At 37.7% G+C, this 19,093-nt stretch overlaps 2 protein-coding genes across 2 annotated transcripts in view; one reads left to right on the top strand and one right to left on the bottom strand.

The window, feature by feature from the left end:
- The window catches only part of LRRC45 (leucine rich repeat containing 45), a 16,767-nt gene extending 13,749 nt beyond the window's left edge, over positions 1–3,018 (bottom strand). Inside the window, exon 1 of the mRNA XM_074260467.1 lies at positions 2,904–3,018. The gene's annotated coding sequence lies outside the window, so the exon portion shown is untranslated. The remainder of the gene's footprint in view (positions 1–2,903) is intronic.
- Positions 2,996–19,093, top strand: CENPX (centromere protein X). Its single transcript, XM_074260476.1, has 5 exons — positions 2,996–3,242; positions 16,546–16,597; positions 17,312–17,365; positions 17,891–17,979; positions 18,209–19,093. Exons 1-5 carry the CDS (start codon positions 3,213–3,215, stop codon positions 18,221–18,223), a joined length of 240 nt encoding a protein of 79 aa, XP_074116577.1. The 5' UTR covers positions 2,996–3,212; the 3' UTR covers positions 18,224–19,093.

Genomic DNA, 19,093 nt, shown 5'->3' with positions numbered 1-19,093 from the left:
AGTACAATGCAGTCCTGAGCATATTAAAAGGCAAACCATCATCATAATGTTTTTATTAATAAAGTTTTTTTATTTTCAAAATTTATACATAATTTTCAACATTCACCCTTGTAAAACCTCATATTTCAAAATTTTCCCCCTCTCTTCCCTCTATTCCTTCCCCTAGATGGCAAGTAATCCAATATATGTAAAGCATGCAGTTTTTCTATACATATTTTCACAATTATCATACTGCACAAGAAAAATCAAATCAAAAAGGGGAAAAAGTGAGAAAGAAAACAAAAAGCAAACAAACAACAAAGAAAAAGTAAAAATATGCTGTGATGCATATTCAGTACCCATAGTCCTCTCTCTGGATGCACATGGCTTTATCACAAAATCACTGGAACTGGCCTGAATCATCTCATTGTTGAAAAGAGCCACATTCATCAGAATTAATCATCATGTAATCTTGCTGTTGCCATGTAAGCCACATTCATAAGAATTAATCATCATGTAATCTTGCTGTTGCCATGTACAATGATCTCCTGGTTACTTCACTTAGTATCACTTCATGTAAGTCTCTCCAGGCCTCCCTGAAATCATCCTACTGATCGTTTCTTATAGAACAATCATATTATATAACATTCATATACCATAACTTCATTTCCCAACTGATGGACACCCATTCAGTTTCCAGTTTCTTGCCACTACAAAAAAGGCTACCACAAACTTTTTTGTCTATGTGGGTCCTTTTCTCTCCTTTATTAACTCTTTGGGATACAGATCCAGTAGAGATACTGCTAGATCAAAGCATATGCACATTTTGATAGCCTTTTGGGGATAGCTCCAAATTGTTCTCCAAGATAGTTGAATCAGTTCACAACTCCACCAACAATGTATAAGTGTTCCAATTTTCCCACATCCCCTCTAACATTTGTCATTATTTTTTCCTTCCATCTTAGCCAATCTGAGAGATATGTAGTAGTACTTCAGAGTTCTTGTGCATTTCTCTGATCATTTGTGATTTGGAGCACCTTTTTATATGACTAGAAATGGTTTCAATTTCTTCCATGTAAAAACTGTCTGTTCATATCCTTTGACCTTTTATCGATTGGAGAATGATTTGAATTCTTATAAATTAATCAATTCTCTATATATTTTAAATGAAGTCTTTACCAGAACCTTTTAATAAAAAAATAAAAAAAATTTCCCAGTTTATTGCTTCCCTTCTAATCTTGGCTGCATTGGTTTTATTTATACAAAAACTTTTTAACTTAAAAAAAAACCTTTAATAAAATAACTTGAAATTTTGCATTCTATAATGTAATCCAGTTCTTGTTTGGCCACAAATTCCTTCTTTTTTCTACAAATCTGAGAGGTAGACTATCCTTTGTTTTTCTAATTTGCTTATATCACTCTTTTATGTCTAAATCACATCATCATCAATCTTACTGTCTTCCCTCTACTCCAGTGAAGACGAACTAAAACCCTGAATCCAAGAATGGCAGAGGGAATACCGGTATCTCCCAAACTTCAAGACCCACAGCCATCAGTGAAAGAAGAAATCATTGTGGAGAAGACTACTTCCTTATGGTTACCAGCAATAATTGCCAACAAGTGGATAAATACAAGAGCCCTGGGAATAGGAACATGCCCAAAATCCATCAATCCAGTTCTACCTCAGACTCCTCTCACAGCAATTGTATGGGAAAGCAACTTCTGTGGGGAAAGGGATAGCCATCGTCATCAAGCAGCTACCACATACAAAAGCAGGCAACCCAGCCAATCTGGAGTAACTCAGCATCCTGGGGAAGAGACAGGAGGCAAGCGTAGGCCAGGCAGGTCAATCATCACCTTGACCTCCATCTCCCCTTGCAGACACCCAGGACTCTGAACCCAAGAGCCTGGGGAATAGCAACACTTCCAGCACGGTGCCCTCAGCCATCACCCTGGGAGTCAGCCCTTGTAGAGATGCAGCCTAGCAACTACTTCTGCAGGTGGTATGGGCCCAGCTCCTGAAGACCCAGAAAACAAAGTTCTGCCCCGGAGTCCTTGACACCGCCAAATAGTTCACCATCAGAAGCTGCTGTAATTTTATCAATGGCAATACCATCTGCTTTGTCTCAGTACCCGAAGGACCATGAGGCTTTTCCCATGTGAATTGCAGCTGAAATCTTCACATGTGTGGTCACTACCTCCGTTAGAAAGCGATCTCCTTGAGAGTTGGAACAGTCTTATTTTTCAGTTTCTAATGCTTAGCACGTAGTTAACTATAATAAAATCCATTTCATTCGTATAAAGAGGAACCTAGACAGAATGCCAAATAGAGGGATAGAAGACAGAGCGGTGTGTAGCTGGGACAGGGTCCCATGGAAAGGATAGGGAAGGGTCTGCACAGAGGAAACGGTGGTGTAGAGAGCAGCGATGTATTAGGGAGATGGGGGAGGCAGCGACAAGAAAGGCAGAGAGAGAGAAGGGGATGGGGAGGAGATAAAATGAAGATGGCAGTATATGAGGGGAGCAAGTGCTGTGCGGGGGGGAGGGGAGGGGGGGAGAGGCACTGAATGGGAAAGGGGATAATGGAAAGAGGAGTGCATTGGAGAAGAACTGGTGTCCTGGGGGGAGTGACTAAACAAGAGACGGCATAGAGGGAACACTGAATGAGGGAGGAGGGACAAGGATAGAGAGGGGCCAGCGGAGTGAAGGGTCGATGACGTGGTGCTCCCCCGTCCCCAAAATTCTAGAGGAAGGTGGGCGCAGTTACTGACTCCCGCTTACAGGGTAGGAGGCTAGCATAGGTCGTGGGGTCCCATGTGCTTTTCCATTTCCCCACACCCCCCACCACAGGCGTGGGTTCGAGGCCACCCCCCAGCCACACTCCAGCGCCCTCACTCGCTAGGAGGAACCGTCAACTCACTCACCGGCCGCCGCCAGCAGCGCCTCGGTAACCAGGAAGTGCGGGGTGCGCTGGGAAAGGTAGTTCAGCCTGGACCTGGAGGCGGTAGGAACTACAAGTCCCAGGAACCCTCACGGGGTCTTGCTTAAGAGACCCGTGGTGGGCGGATGAAAGAGGCGAGAACACGCGTGCGCCGGTTTCGGGAGCTGCTTGGACTAAGAGCTAAGAGCCGCAGCCCGCGGTGCCTCTTGCTTCTTCCCGCCGCCCTTTCTCATTGGCTGGTTCGATACCTGGGGCGGGATCCCTGAGCTGTAAGCTGACTTCGGCTGTCTAGATGGAGGAAGACGGCCCTAGCTTTAGGAAGGTAAGGACTTGTCTGCGTTTTGGGAGGCGAGTGTTCCCCGGAGACTGCGGAGCAAAAATGGGACGGGGGTCGCCTGGGGCTAGGAAGGGCGCAGGAGACAGGACTTATTTGGAAATAAGAGCGGAGATGCTTTCTTTTGGAAAAAAAAAATAACGATCTCCTTAAAGGTCTGATCCTGGCCCTTCCACCCCCCTGTAGACTGCCCTGGTTATTACAGTCCTGTCACCCGCAGATCAAATGCAACTCCCCTGGCTCTGAAACCTTTCCTGAGGCTTCTGACACCTGACTCCTCTCTGCGAGCTCTGTGGCCGGCCGCCTGCGTGCTGGTGCTCGCCCCTGACACGCCCTCTCGCAGTGGTTTCCCTGGGCTGTTCCTCTTGCCTGGAGTGCTCTCCCTCCTCCTCTCCGTATCCCGGCTTGCCTGGCCTCTTTCAAGTCCTGCTAAATCTCACCTGAGAGAATCTGGCCCTGTCCTGCTTATTTTTAGTGACTCCCTCTGTGGTTATCCGTTTAGAATCGGTACACAGTTGCTCGCATAGGGTCTCCCCAAGTAGACTGCGTGCCTTGAGGGCAGAGGCTGTATCTCCAGTTTGGAGCACGGTGCCTGGCAAGTGCAGTTATTGTTTAGTCAGTTTCACGTTTATCAGTTTCGTGTGCATTGGCGTTTTCTTAGCGAAGAGACTGGAGCGGTTTGTCATTTCCTTTTTCAGCTTGTTTTACAGATGAGGCAATTGAGGCAAACAGGGTTTAATGACTCGCCCAGGGTCACGATGCTGCACGAGGGTGTTTGGTTCCTTGTGGCACGGATTCTCTTTAATTCAAAGCTTTATTTCCCCAAAACTAATGGGCCAAATAGCATGGGTAACAACAGAAACTTTTTCTTAGAGCAGCTTAGCCACAGGATGTGTTAAAAATAGAATTAGTCAAAACAGAAACTTGGTTACCTGGTGGTAACTTACAGGATAAGTCAATCTAAACCTACCTATTTTAGTGATTTTATGAAATGTTTAGGTTAGTCATTTTCATAAGCTGTTCTGTGACCCAAGGTTAGGATCCAGCTTGTCTTCTACACCACCGCTAGGAATTGTCTGAGGCCAGATTTGAAATCCTTAAATTCAGGGCTTGACTCCAAGCAGGTCCTGACCACGGAGCCCCCTAGCTGTCCCCTCTGTTAATACTCAATACATGGGTATTTCCTGAATGGGCTTGAGAAAAGACATGTGTGGTATAGTGAATCAGGAACAACTAGATCACATCCTGTCTTGTGACTATAATAGTTTGAGGCCAAATCATTTAGCCTCTCTGATACATAATTTCCTCATCTGAAAAATTAAGATAAAAACCTGTAGTTGTGAAATTCAAATGAGATTTGTGTGTGTGTGTATGTGTGTGTGTGTGTGTGTGTGTGTGTGTGTGTGTGTGTGAGAGAGAGAGAGAGAGAGAGAGAGAGAGAGAGAGAGAGAGAGAGAGAGAGAGAGAGAGAGAGAGAGAGCGCAAATATAAAGTGCTTTGTAAGCTTTAAAATGACATTTTGTAAAGTGCCTAAACCCAGATTCCACCACTAGGCATTTATCCAAAGGAGATTAAAAAAAGAAAGGATCTATATGCCCCATAATATTTACAGTAGAACTTTTGTAATAGCAAAGAACTGGAAACAGACTAGATATCAGTTGGATATCAGTTGGAGACTAGCTAAACAAGGGGTACATGAATATAATAGAATATACTAATTTTTCTAAAGAAACAATGAAATTGCAGTGACCACAAAACAATAGAAAATGAATGTTTGGAAATAACAAAGCACACATGACCTCAAAGAAGATATAGGAGAATTTATAGTACCAAATAGGGCATGAAAGAGGTGAAGGAAAACGCCAAATATTTTAGGACTGTTGGGAAAGGAGAAACTAGGGTCTCTAAACAATAAACAAGGGCCATATATTGATTTAACCCAACTTTATCAGTGTTTTTTTGTATTTTTTTTTATTTTGTTAAGCTTTTCCCAATTACATTTTAATCTGGTGTTAGCCACATTCAGAAGTGATACTGGCGAATGCTGACTCTTCCATTTCCTCATTTCTCAATCCCTTACAGCCCTATTTCAGACCCCACTACTTCATAACTGCTAAGTAATTATCATTTATATCTAAACTTAATATAATCAAAATTTTCTATTTTGTGATCAGTAATGATCTCTAGTTCTTCTTCCTCCACAAGTCTGAGAGGTAAACTATCCTATTTTCTTCTAATTTATATATAAATTCATTCTTTATGTCTAAATCATGAATCCATTTTGACCTGATCTTGGTATATGGTGTTAAGTGCAGGTCAATACCTAGTTTCTGCCATACAAATCTCTAATTTTCCCAGCATTTTTTGTCAAACAGTGAATTCTCATCTTTGGATTTGTCAAACACTAGATTATTAAAGTTATTGACTGTTTTGTCCTTTGAACCTAACCTGTTCCACTGATCAACTAGTCTATTTCTTAGCCCATACCAAATGGTTTTGATGACCACTGTTTTATAATATAGTTTTAGATCAGGTACAGCTAAGCCACCTTCATTTGATTTTTTTTTCATTAGTTCACTTGAAATTCTTGACCTTTTGTTCTTCCACATGAATTTTGTTCTTTTTTCTACTTTTTTAAGAGTGTGATTGATATAGCACTAAATAAACAGATTAGTTTAGGTAGTATTATCATCTTTATTATATTTTACTCGCCCTATCCAAGAGGACCTAATATTTTTCCAATTGGTTAGATCTGACTTTATTTGTGTGCAAAGTGTTTTGCTCAGATAGTTCCTGACTTTCCCTTGGTAGATAAGTTACTTTAAATGGAATTTCTCTTTGTAACTCTTAACTGTTGGATTTTGTTAGTGACATAAAAGAATGCTGATGATTTGTGTGGGTTTATTTTGTATCCTGCAACTTCGCTAAAGGTGTGGATTATTTCTAATAGCTTTTTAGTAGAATCTCTGGGGTTCTCTAAGTATACCATCATATCATCTGCAAAGAGTGAAAATTTGGTTTCTTTGTTACGTATTTGAATTCCTTTAATGTTTTTCTCAACTCATTGCCAAAGCTAGCATTTCTAATACAATACTGAATAGTAATGGTGATAATGGGCAATCTTGTTTCACTCCTGATCTTATTAGGAATGGTTCCAGTTTATCCCCATTACATATGATGCTTGCTGATGGTTTTAAATAGATGCTACTGATTATTTTAAGGAAAAGTCCACTTATTCCTATACTCTCAAGTATTTTTAATAGGAATGGATGTTAGATTTTATCAAATTTTTTTCTGCATCTATTGAGATGATCATATGGTTTTTGTTAATTTGGTTATTGATATATTGAATCACATCTCTTAGTTGTCTTCTATATAGCTATTATACTGAGGCTTTTGTCACCTCTCATTATAGTGTCAAAATAAATCTCAAGAACAAGTTTAATCATAACATACCTCTGTTCTTACCTTTTGCATCTAGGATAAAATACAGATTTCTCAGATGGTAATTTTTTTTAAGTGAAAAAAGTAGTTTTTAATCAGCACTCAGAGTTCATCAGTTTTGGGGGGGGGTTTTGGTTTTTTTTTTTTTGGAAAGTAGGTAGCAGTTTTCATTTTGGGTCCTTTGGAATTGTCTTGGATCAATTTGGAATTGATCTGGATCAGAGTTGCTGCATCTTTAATAGTTGATCATAGTTATAATATTGCTATCACTATGTATCCTGTTCTTCTGATTCTGTTCACTTAGCATCAGTTCACATAAATCTTTCCAGGCTTTTCTGAAATCAGCCTGCTCATCGTTTCTTACAAAACAGTAGTATTCCATTACGTTCAAATAGCAAAACTTATTCAGCCATTTCCCAGTTGATGGACATCTCCTCAATTTCCAGTTTTTTGCCACCATACACACAAAAAAAGCTATTTTAAAATATATTTGTGATTTAAGTCCTTTTCCATTTTCTTTGATCTCTTTGGATTACAGAACTAGTATAGTATGCATAGTTTTTAGCCATTTGGATGTTGTTCCAAATTGTTCTCCATAATGGTTAGACCAGTTCATAACTCTACAAACAGGGCATTAGTATCTCTCTTTTCCCCATATCCTCTTCCCATTTTCCTTTTTTCTAGTAAATGTTAAGCATCTGAGGTGGGATTTGACTTCAGGAGCCACCTAGCAGTTCCTGAATATTCTTTTTTGAATACATCAATCATTTGAAATAAAAGCTCCTTCTCTTTCTTCCTCATTTCTTCATTAATGTATTCCTTTTTCTTGTTAACCCAAACCTTATGTTCATTTAAATTCCCTCTTCTTTGAAGATAGTGAACTTCTAAAGAGACTTGTTTCTCATTCTTTTTGAATGTGAGCACCTTATCATTATATTTAATTCAGATTGCACAGATATGTATAACTTTCTGGGCATTTAGAAATCTCTATTCAGCTCTGGTCTTTGTTAGGAAAGGTGTAAAGGGCTAGAACTGAGCAATGCACTTGGATAGTGAAGCACGTGAGACTAATTGCCAATTGGACAGTTCCCTATTAACTTGTTTGAAGGTTGACCTTCCCCAGCTGTTCTGTGCTGACTTTATTGGTGGGACAAAGAGGGGGGAAGTGACGTGTGTGGGAGAAGTCCCTCCTGGCGTTTGAGGGAGAAAGGTGTGTGTGAGATTGTTAGACCTAACCCCCTGACCTTGACTGTAAAAGATCAAGAATAAAGACGTTTAGTGATCCTGACTCTGATTGATTTCTGGGAAGACAGAGTTCCAGCATTTTTTCTTTTTCTCTGTAGTTTTTCATGGTATATTATCCCTGATTGTAAGCTTTTCCTTTTTAGAATATCATATTCCCAGCATAGATCCTAAATGTGGTTCCATGATAATTGAATTATTTCTAGCTGCTTGAAGTATTTTTCCTTTGACTTCAAGATCTTAATTTTGGCTAAAATGCTCCTGGGAGTTTTCATTTTGGGGTTTCTTTCAGGGAGTAACTGTTAGATTCTTTCTACGTTTACTTTTTTTTTCTATTGTTCTGATAAATTAGGTCAGTTTTCTTTAATAGTTTCTTAAACTAAGCTATCCAGGTTTTTTTGTTTGGTAATTTTTTTAGGTAGTCTAATGATTTTCCTGATCTGTTTTATAGGCCAAGTGTTCTTATAATAGTGAATAGCTTATATTATTCCATTTCTACCCCAATCTTTTGACTCTGTTCTAACATTTCTTATTGCCTCAGGGAGTCATTGAGTTGTTTGCTCCATTCTATTTTTCATGAAGTCCTAATTTTGGTTAAACTTCCCACCACTTAAAATAAGCTATTTATCCTACTTCTATTTTTTTTTCCCTTTAGAAATCTAATTTTGTTGTATTCTTTTGCTTCACTTCATTCACTTGTTTTTTTGTTTTTTTTTCTAGTTTTTCTAGTCCCTGTGATCGTTATTATTATTATTTTTCTCCTGAGGCGCTGCTTGTTCTTGTTGTGGAATTATTTTTCTGAATTTACATTTTACCATTTTAGTTTTTCTTAATTTTTTTTCCCATTTTCTTCAGTATTTTCTTACATTTGTACAATATTTTGACCTGTATTCCAGTGTTTGCAAACTTCACACTAGGGTTTACATTGACTTCCCTGGTGTGTATTGCCTCTCCAAGCCTCACTTACCTAGGCATTTGATTTTATTCATCACTGTTTCATCTGATATGCTATTCATATATTTGATAGGGATGAGTGAAAAAGGGACAGATCTAGACCTTTGCACAACCTTTCTTATTGCCATTTTTACTGTAAATATGAAATGAATTATATTGTAAACAATCTCCACAGATGATTGAGTTGTTTGCTCCATTTTTATTTTTTGTGAAGACCTAATTTTGGTGAAATTTCCCACCATTTAGAGTAAACCGTTTATCCTACTTATATTTTTTTCCCCTTTAGAAATCTAATTTTGGTAAAGGCCCGGGAGCCCTGGGTCTTGGTTACTCAATTGCCAGGCTGAGTGATTGTGGGAGCAGCAACCTTCTGCCTGGTATACCAGGCTCAGACATCTCTATTTCTTTCAAAGATGTCATGATTCTTTCAAATATCCAGGTTTTCAACTTTGGTGTCATCCTAAATTCTATTCTCCCTCCAAATAGCCAATTAGTTGTCAGATCTTGTCATTTCTACCTTCAGAGTAATTCTTGTATCTGTCCTCCTCTTTCTACTCACCACTTTAAGGACCTCATTGCTTCTTACCTGGACTATAAGCACAAGCTTCAAGTTTCTCCCCACTCTGTTCTATCCATCACATGGCTGGCAAAATCATTTTTCTAAAATATGGGATGTTTCTCTGAACACTCTTCATAATCCAGCCCTTCCTAACTTTCCAGTCTTTTTATACCTTATTCTATATATATATATAGAATATACTCTGTCTCTCATTTAAGGAATTTTCTATGACTATTCTCAATGCCTGAAATTTCCTTTTTCCTTTCCTTTTTTATCTTGAATATAGCTTATTTGAACATATTTGTTTGCTTAAATTTTGCATTCCTTAATGGTAGTAACTGACTTTTACTTTTCTTTGTATCCTTAGTACTTGGCTCAGTGCATAGAACAAAATAGGTGCTTAATTAATATCGTTGAGTGACTAACCACGTCACAGCTTTAATCAGTAAACTCCATTCTGCTATTTCAGAATAAAATATAAAGTCCTGTACTTGGAATTTAAATCCATTCAAGGTTTAAAATGAAATAAGCTCAGGAATTTTTAAATCCTTCTAAAAACCAATTTTACTAATAGGAAAAGATGAAGAGAATATGAATATATAAATGCTACTTTCTGCTACAGAATCAACACACAACTCCTAGGGGAGCCATGACTAAGGTGAAGTTCTAATGCCATTACACTCTCTTAATATATCTATAATAAAATGTGTTATGATATAATCTAATTATTAATACAAATCTCTCATATTTCCAGTACAGAAAACCCTTCACCTTTTTAAAGGCTATTTTTATTCACCTACCACTAAAATCCACTCCAGTACAAAATGCTATGCAGGGCTATGGGTAGAAAAATCAGAAAGAATGAAAGGGTTTAGGATCAAAGGAAAAGTAGGAAGGAGCTGGCAATCCTTATGATTTTTATGATAGGCATTATGTTGAGCTTACACTCCACTAGCATGATCTTGGGAAAATCAAGATGAAGTTTTGGGATAGGGCACTGAAGGGATTGCTAACTTTAACATGCAGATCTTTTGGATAAACAGAGGGAAAAGGGACTTGATTTTTTAAAATCTGTCATATATTATTATTGATTTATAGGCAGGCTCTCTCAGTTGTGCTCTCTGGTGGATGAAAAGGCTAGAGGCATTGCTTGGGTAATAGTGAGAAATAGAAATAGAAAGAGGCTTGGATGTTGGAAGCTAGACCATAAATAGACACCTATGGCCTGTCAACAGTTTTATGAACCAGTTTGACAAAAACCAGGTCCCTCTTCTCTTTCCTTTACTGCTACTACCTCTTGGCCTGGTGCCTCTCTTCGGGCCTTGTGATACTTTTTTTTTCCCCTTCTTGTTATATTTTTCCTGAGCTCTCTTAGTCTTTGTTTTTTCTTTTTCAATTAACAAGCACATATTTTCTTTACCTCCTCACCTCCCCCATTGGGAAAAAACAAAAGAAAACCCTCTTGGGCATAAACAAAACAAATCCTGTAGGTTCTTCTTATTAAACTTTTAGCCTTTAAATGAGCATTTTGTAATCTGGAGGTCCATGAACCTGTTTTAAAAAATATTTCAATAACTAAATAGCACAAAATTAGTTTTGTTAGGTCTTTCAATTCATACTTAAAACATGTTGAGGAGTCTATATACTCCTACCTCTTTGATTCCTAAAAATCCCAGATGAAATCCCATTGTCTAAAAGAAACCTTTTCCATGCCCTCTTAATGTTAGTGCTTTCCCTCCATTATTTAATTCCAGTTTATCCTATGTATCAGTTGTTTGCAGAGTTATTTGTATGTTGTCTTCTCCTTTAGGGCATGAGCTCCTCGAAAGCAGGAAACTGTCTTTTCCCTTTCTTTGTACCCCCATGGGATTTTTACATTTTTTTTTGTTTTTCCCCCCAGTTACTTATGAAAATTTTTAGCATTAACTTTTATAAGATTTTCTCCCTCCCCTCCTTCTGAAGATAACAAGCAGTTTGATGTATTTCTACATGTGTTATCATATCAAACCTATTTCCATATTAGTCACAGTTGTGAAAGAAGAAACAAATTAAAAAACACACACAAGAAAGGATAAAATAGAATAAAAAGCTTTGATCTGCATTCTGAGTTCATCATTTCTTTATCTGGTTATGGATATTTTATTTCATAAAGCCTTTGTACTTATCTTGAGTCATTGTGTGGTGATTTCCACTGTTTAGCAAAGTGTAGGCTAAAAAACCCTGGCATGGACATTGATGTTCACTGAGTCTTCTATTTTAACTTTTGTTACCAAGGTATTGCCAAATTAAAAAGTGACATCTTTCCTCCTAAAGTACATTTTCCCTTAAATAAGTTGAACAAAACCAATGAATAGAATGATTATGACTTATAATACATGAGATTTGGTAGCTCTTTGAACCTGGAGTAAAGATGACTGGAGTTCAGCTTCAAGTCTCTTAAACCTTTGTCTCAGCTTCCTCAACTGTGAAATGGAGACAATAGGGATTGTTGTGAGGATCAAATGAGATACTATTTTTAAAATGTTTTGCAAACCTTAAAAAAGCACTATATGAATGCTGTTATAATCTTACTGAGTCATTCACTTACATTTGTTCAATTCTAATTTTTAAGGAATTATTTTTATGTTAGCCTTTTTACTTCCTTTTGCATTTTGGCCAATTGTACTTTTAAAGTTTTGTTCAGTGGATTTTTTTTTTTTTAATTTTGCCAAATTTGTTTTTTTAAAGAGTTGTTTTCATCAGTCATTTTCTGTGCTTTCTTTTCCAAGATGTTGGCTTTTTCCTCCAAAACTTTCATAATTCTCCTGCATGGATTTCACTTCTTTTCCCCATTTTTCTTCTCTCTCTCTTTTAAGATCCTTTTTGAGCTCTTCTGAGAGAACCTTTTTTGTTTGATAGCAGTTCACATCTCTTTGAGGCTGCACACATGGGCATTTTGCCATTGCTGTTCTCTTCTGGTTTTAGTGTTCTTATCTTCTCGTCACCTATTGTTAGCTATACTTTGGCTAAGAGCCTGCTAGATACTCCCACTTTTGCCTTGCCTCTCTGTACCACACCTGACTGGGCTCTTTTTATCCCTGCCAAATTCAGATAGACCTTTCCTGAAATCCTTTCAAGATATCTTAAGCTGGGAAATTATCTTCCCAATGTTTGTGGGTTTTATCACTCCAAAATTCATTCAGAGACTTGACCTAGGGTCAATTCTGAGAGAAGCTGGAGAGAGTTCTGGTCAACCCTAAATGGGGGGGGGGGGGGGGGGAATCTCTCTGCCATCTTTCACTCTGCTTTTTGAATGCTGTAATGATCAAGCACTTGGGTAAAATCTCATTTCCAGAACTAACCAGCAGGTGGTGCTAAGAACACACTTTTTGGGGGGTGGTGGGGTAATAGTTCCCATGATCTTAGTTATCCATCCTACTGATGAAGAGGAGTTATATGTTTCTACTCATAGTAACTACTACAGTGTTATTCTAGGGGGGATAAAAATCAACTTAGCTACCTCCAACCTACTTAATTGCTCTTTATTTGATGGAATTCCACAAGGGTGCTTCTGGGATGTCAAAATTTACAACTGTTCTTCAATTCGTTTAACAAACATTGATTTGAATGTGTTATGGTGAACTGCAAGGGGAATGCATGGTAGACAACATTTTCAAGTATCATATAGTCTAATGAAGAGGAGAAATGTACATAAGTAGCAGGAGAAAAGACATAACTAGAACAAGGTTTATTTGGCTACGCAAAAGTGAGTGGCTTAAGATAAAGCTTTGATTAGAGAAATATGATCAGAGCAGTATATTTATCAGATCACTTTAATAATCTCACATCTGTGTGGAAAATGTGTACTGATTCTTTCAATTACCCATATAGAAATATTGTCTTTGGCCTTTGATTTTACTCTTTATTGGGGGTTTTCTATACACCCTTGTCAGCAGGAGATTCAGCAATTTCCCTTTCATATCTGGGCATTTAGAAATGATCCATTATTAATTCTTTTTTAGACAAGATATCTTTGGGTAGTGGCATTTGCCTAATGATATTGCTGGGTCAAAGTTTAATGACTTTTTGGGTATAGTTACAAATTGCTTTCCATAATGGCTTGACCAACTCCCAGCTCCATCAGTAATATATTAGAATGTCTATATTTTTGCAGTTCTTCCAACATTTGTCATTCTCCTTTCTTATCGCTTTAAAATGCACATCAAGGAAATTTTTAGCATTTATTTTTATAAGATTTTGAGTTCCAGATTTTTCTCCCTTCCTTTCCCTTTTCTGGGGATATAGTTTGATAGTTTGATGATATTTTGATGATAGTTTGATATATTTTATACATGTGCAATTATGTAAAACATATTTCTATATTAGTTACAGTTATGAAAAAAAATTGATCAAAAGAAAAACAAGAAAGAATGAAGTGAAAAAATTATGCTTCAATATGCATTTAGAGTTCTTCATCTTTATCTGGATAGTGTTTTCCTTCAAGCAAATCCTTTGTACTTGTCTTAGATTACTATGTTCTTGAGAAGAGCTGAATAATTCAGTTGATCATCACAGTTTTCCTGATTCTGCTCATTTGCATGGGTTCATGCAAGGCTTTCCAGGTTTTTCTGAAATCTGTTTATTCAACATTTCTGACTGCATAATGGTATTTCACGATACTCATAATACCATAGCTTGTCCAGCCACTCCCCAAATGATAGCCTTCCCTCAATTTCCAATATTTTGCCACCACAAAAAAGGGCAGCTATATTTTTGTACATGTAGGTCCATTCCTCATTTTTATGATCTCTTTGGGATACAGACCTAATAGTGGTATTGCTGGATCAAAAGGTATGCAGAGCTTGGCTGTCCTTTGGGCATAGTTCCAAATTGTTCTCCAGGTTGTTGGATCAGTTCAAAATTCCATCATCGATGCATTAGTGTTCCAGTTTTCCCACATCCTCTCCAACATTTATTACTTTCCTTTTTTGTCATCAGCCAATCTGATAGGTGTGAAATGGTATCTCAAAGTTGTTTTAATTTGCATTTCTCTAATTTAAAATTAGAGCATTTCTTCATATTCCTGCAGGCAGATTTGGTTTCTTCAACTGAAAACTGCCTGTTTATACCCTTTGATTATTAATCAATTGGAGAATGGCTTATAGTCTTATAAATTTGACTCCGTTTTCTACATATTTGAGAAATGAGGCTTTTATCAGAAACATTTGCTGTAAAGATTGTTTCCCAGCTTTCTGATTTCCTTCTAATCTTGGCTGCATTGTTTGTAGAAAAGCTTTTAGTTTGATAAAATCAAAATTTTTTTTTGCCAATCTGATGGATGAGGATGAAGTTGCTTTAATTTATATTTCTCTATAAGTGACCTGCATATTTTTTTAAATTAATTTTATAATTAACATTTTTTTGACAGTACATATGCATAGGTAATTTTTTTTTTTACAACATTATCCCTTGTACTCCCTTCTGTTCCAAATTTTTCCCCTCCTTCCCTCCACCCCCTCACCTAGATGGCAGGCATTCCCATACATATTAAATGTTATAGTGTATCCTAGGTACAATATATATGTGCAGAACCGAATTTTGTTGTTGTTGTTGTTGCAAAGGAAGAATTGTATTCGGAAGCTAAGAATAATCTGGGAAAAAAACAAACAAACAAAAAAAAAATGCTCAGAGTTTACGCTCATTTCCCAGTGTTCCTTTTCTGGGTGTAGCTGATTCTGTCCATCATTGATCAATTGGAATTGGATTAGATCTTCTCTATGTTGAAGATTCCATCAGAACACATCCTCATACAGTATCATTGTTGAAGTGTATAATTATCTCCTAGTTCTGCTCGTTTCACTCAGCATCAGTTGATGTAAGTCTCTCCAAGCCTCTCTATATTCCTCCTGTTGGGCATTTCTTACAGAACAATAATATTCCACTGCATATTTTTATATGCTTTTTGATAAACTTCCTTGAAAATCACCTATTCACATCCTTTAATCATTTATCAAATGGGGAATGTCTTTTGTTCTTGTAGATTTAAATCACGTCTTTCTATGCAGGATATTCCAAAATTTTAAGCTTTAATTGCTTAGAATTGCACTAAGACTTTTGAGATGCACACTGTTTTAGGTGAGACCTTTATCAGAGAAACTTGCTTCAAATGTTTTTTCTCCCATTACATTTTCCTTTTAATGATTTTGGTTTTGTTTATGCAGAGTTTTAATTTTATGTAATAAAATGTCCATTTTTAATCTTCCTCTCTATTCTTCTACTTCATAAACAACAATTCCTTTATTTATGGATGTCAAGAGTCACAATTGCTTACTTACTTGTTCCTCTTATTTATTTCATCCATTGTAACTAAGTCTTATGCATTTGGGCCTTTTTAAAAGAGATGTTGGTTTAAACCTAATTTGTGCCACATTACATTCTACTTATTGTCAAATTAATTGTTCCTTCTAAATCTCAGGTCTTCGGTCTTATTGAACATTATGCTATTATGTTTGCTTCTATGTTAGATATCCCCAAATTTTTTCACTGATTGATCTTTTTTTTTTTTTTTTTTTTTTAACCAACATCAAATCATCTCGATAATTATTGCTTTGTGGTATAATTTGAAGACTTCTGACTTTTTTCATTATTTCCCATAAGATTTCTGCCCTTTCATTCTTCTAGCTGTAATTGCTTTCTTTCAATTATCTTAAATCAGCTTTAGGCTTTTACATGTGGCAGATCTTCATTCTACAATTTTTAACACTGCCAAATCCTATTATATGTTCCTACCTTAAGTTCTTCATCTTGCTATTATTCCTATAGGATACCCAAGCTGACAGTAAATTGATACTTGGACCTGAAGTTGGAGATCTATCACCACCACCACCAAGCTTAGAAAAGGACTTAAAAGAGACTTGGAAGACAGATAATATTTAAATGTATTTATGCTTTTCACTGTAGTATTTGGGATTGTAGATGGGACCCTTCCTAGCAATGGCTGAGGGGTGGGGAGGAAACAGAGAGGGAAAAACAGGAGAATGGCAGAAGCAGATTTTACTTTTGTAGCTGGTGGTTACCATATGTTCCCAACTCTTACTCTTTTTTTTCCCACAGGAGCTGGTCAACAAGTTGCTGTTCTTACACTTTAAGGATGACAGATGCAAAGGTAATTTTTTTTCCCTTTCTTAATTTGTTTTTTAAATCAAAGCTTTCTTTCCCCCTTTAAATTATTGGAGATGCCCTCCCAACTCCCCAAACAGAACCTTCTCTGATAATTCAGGAGCACAATGAAACTAAAAACAAGCTAACATATAATCCATGTCTGACAACCCAGACTTCATTTCACACCTAGAGACCTTTGCTGATGAGGAGAGAAGCAGGTTTCACACTCTGAACTCATAGTAGGCTACTACATTGTTTGGAGTTCAGTAAGAACTCAAGATCAAGTGTCTTTTAGTATGTTCTCTTTTATGGCATTGTGGTTATTGTGGAAGTTTTCTCTTGGTTCTGTTTACAGACTTAAGTTCATAAAAGGCAAAGGTGATTTTCCACTTAGAAGCCAGGTTTTAGAATCAGAATCTTCTGAAGTTGGTGGCACTGAGAATCCACTTAGCACAGCACCTGATCCTTCCCCCCAGTGATATTGAGCAGGCATGTGCTCAATGCCAACGGGATACAAAGAGATTAAAAAAGGTTGCATAATTGGTCAAGAAGAGATGGAAGATGGCATTGATTATCCAGGCATGAGGCCAGAAAAGACTTAAAGCTGGTGCCAGTCCATGAAGAGATAAAGGCAGATACTAAATCAGTCCAGAGCATGCTTAATTTCAGGCTTCTAGGGATGGGGCATGCAAGTAATTCTATTCTGTTTCCTTCCTAGTCAGTGGAGATGCTCTGCAGCTCATGGTGGAAATGCTGAAGATCTTTGTCCAAGGTGATTTGATAGTTGACTCCCTTTTTAAAATTCTCACTAATCTCTGATTTGTGTTAGAGCCACATTGGATTTCTCCCAGTTCCTTAGAAGGAACTAATCTCTGCATGGAATATGCTTTCTTGCATTTTAATTGGCTTTAAATCCTGAGGCCCAAAAACTGGATTAATAACAATTCAAGTCAATTCAACAAGCATTTATTGAGTATATAAGAAATGCTGAGGAAATGCCTAGTTGCTGGAAATACAAAGACAAAATGAAAAAGTCTCTTCCTTCCCTTCAAGGAGCATATGTGGTACTTAAAGCAAGCACCTGGCACAAAATTCAAGACAACTTACAAGGAGGAAAATTGGAAAGTGTATCGGCTTTGAGTTCACAGCTCAAAGTAGCAAAGTATTCCTGGGCAAAATAAGCAGGAGGCTCAGTTGTCTCTCATGTTGAGCTGCTTATAAATCACATCCAAAAGCCAGAATCGTGTACTTCACTCCATCGCAATTTCACTTTTATTCTTCTATGTTCATGTAACAGAAGCTGCAGCTCGTGCAATAAGACAAGCCCAAGCTGAAGACCAGGAAAAAGTTGACATTGAACAGTTTGAGAAAGTGTTGCCACAGCTGGTAAGGAACCACTGGCCTTACTTCTCAGTGCGGGGCTGAGGGATGTGAAAAGAAATTTCTACAAACAAACAGGGTACACTGAAACCAATTTTTTTTTTTTTTTTTCGATAAGTGAACACACTGGCCTAGTTATGAATCTAACCCTAGGTAGGATAGAGCATGGTTACTGTTGATAAGTGGTTTAGTAGTCTAACTTGAAGATACTGAGCTTTCTCTTCTCTCCATCCAGCTTCTTGATTTTTAGAAACAGCAGCATTGGAGAAGATGGAGATTATCGGATCAAGCTGAGCTACCTGTAAACCTTCTCAAGTCATCTACTTGCTTTTAACCATTATAGGACAGGGAATCAACTATACCAACATTTTGGCTGGTATCTTATTTCAATAAGAAATTCTAAGAGGCCAGATTCTGTTTACTTCCTGACATGACTGAACCAAATCAAAGAGAAAAGTCTATAGCCACTGCCTGCCCGATAATTTCTACCACAGCCGCTTAGCATCAGGATGAGGGTCCCTTTCTTTCCCTTCTGCCAGAGTTGGAAAATAAGGAAGTTTTATGTGTTGTCTTCCTTGAAATAGCACATTGGGGGGGGGGGTAAAGGAGGAGGAAAAAAAGGATAGTGGATGAGGTACTGGGATCAAGGAAAGAACTAAGAGGGGGCAAGCCAGGTCATGCTGGAACAAAGTGAGGTGCTCTAGTTCCAGTAGACTTGGATTTCCTGCCCCAGGGGCTTTTCATTTAAAGATCAAGGTGCTGGTGCAGCCATCTATTCTTAGCTCCCTGGAAAACAAAAGCTGTATGTCCATGGTACAAAGGAGTCACCAAACCCCTGCCTAATCTCCAGTGCCAGCCCCATGACTTCAGCAGAGATCCCCCAACTATGGCCCCAAGATGAGCTCCCCACTGAACACCAAGCTCAAAGCCAGGTACCTGATCTTTAGTTTATACACAAACAGAGCTTGGTGCTCGCCTTCTCCCAACATTCTTGCTGCCATCTGACATCAAAGCTAGTTTGTAACCTTTTAACCATTTGATATTCCCCTCAGAAGCTGCTTCCCTGAGCTATAAATTTGTTCTCACAAAGCAACATCAATAAATCAAAACTGTCTCCCTC

The sequence above is a fragment of the Sminthopsis crassicaudata genome, chromosome 4 (assembly GCF_048593235.1).
Source record: "Sminthopsis crassicaudata isolate SCR6 chromosome 4, ASM4859323v1, whole genome shotgun sequence".
Taxonomy (NCBI): domain Eukaryota; kingdom Metazoa; phylum Chordata; class Mammalia; order Dasyuromorphia; family Dasyuridae; genus Sminthopsis; species Sminthopsis crassicaudata.
This window is presented reverse-complemented; position numbering and strand designations above follow the sequence as displayed.

Bases quoted from the DNA above. Each gene is read 5' to 3' on its own strand.
- CENPX (XM_074260476.1), top strand. From the start codon at position 3,213: ATGGAGGAAGACGGCCCTAGCTTTAGGAAG. The intron at 3,243-16,545 runs GTAAGGACTTGT...TTTTTCCCACAG, and splicing joins ACGGCCCTAGCTTTAGGAAG to GAGCTGGTCAACAAGTTGCT. The intron at 16,598-17,311 runs GTAATTTTTTTT...TTTCCTTCCTAG, and splicing joins TAAGGATGACAGATGCAAAG to TCAGTGGAGATGCTCTGCAG.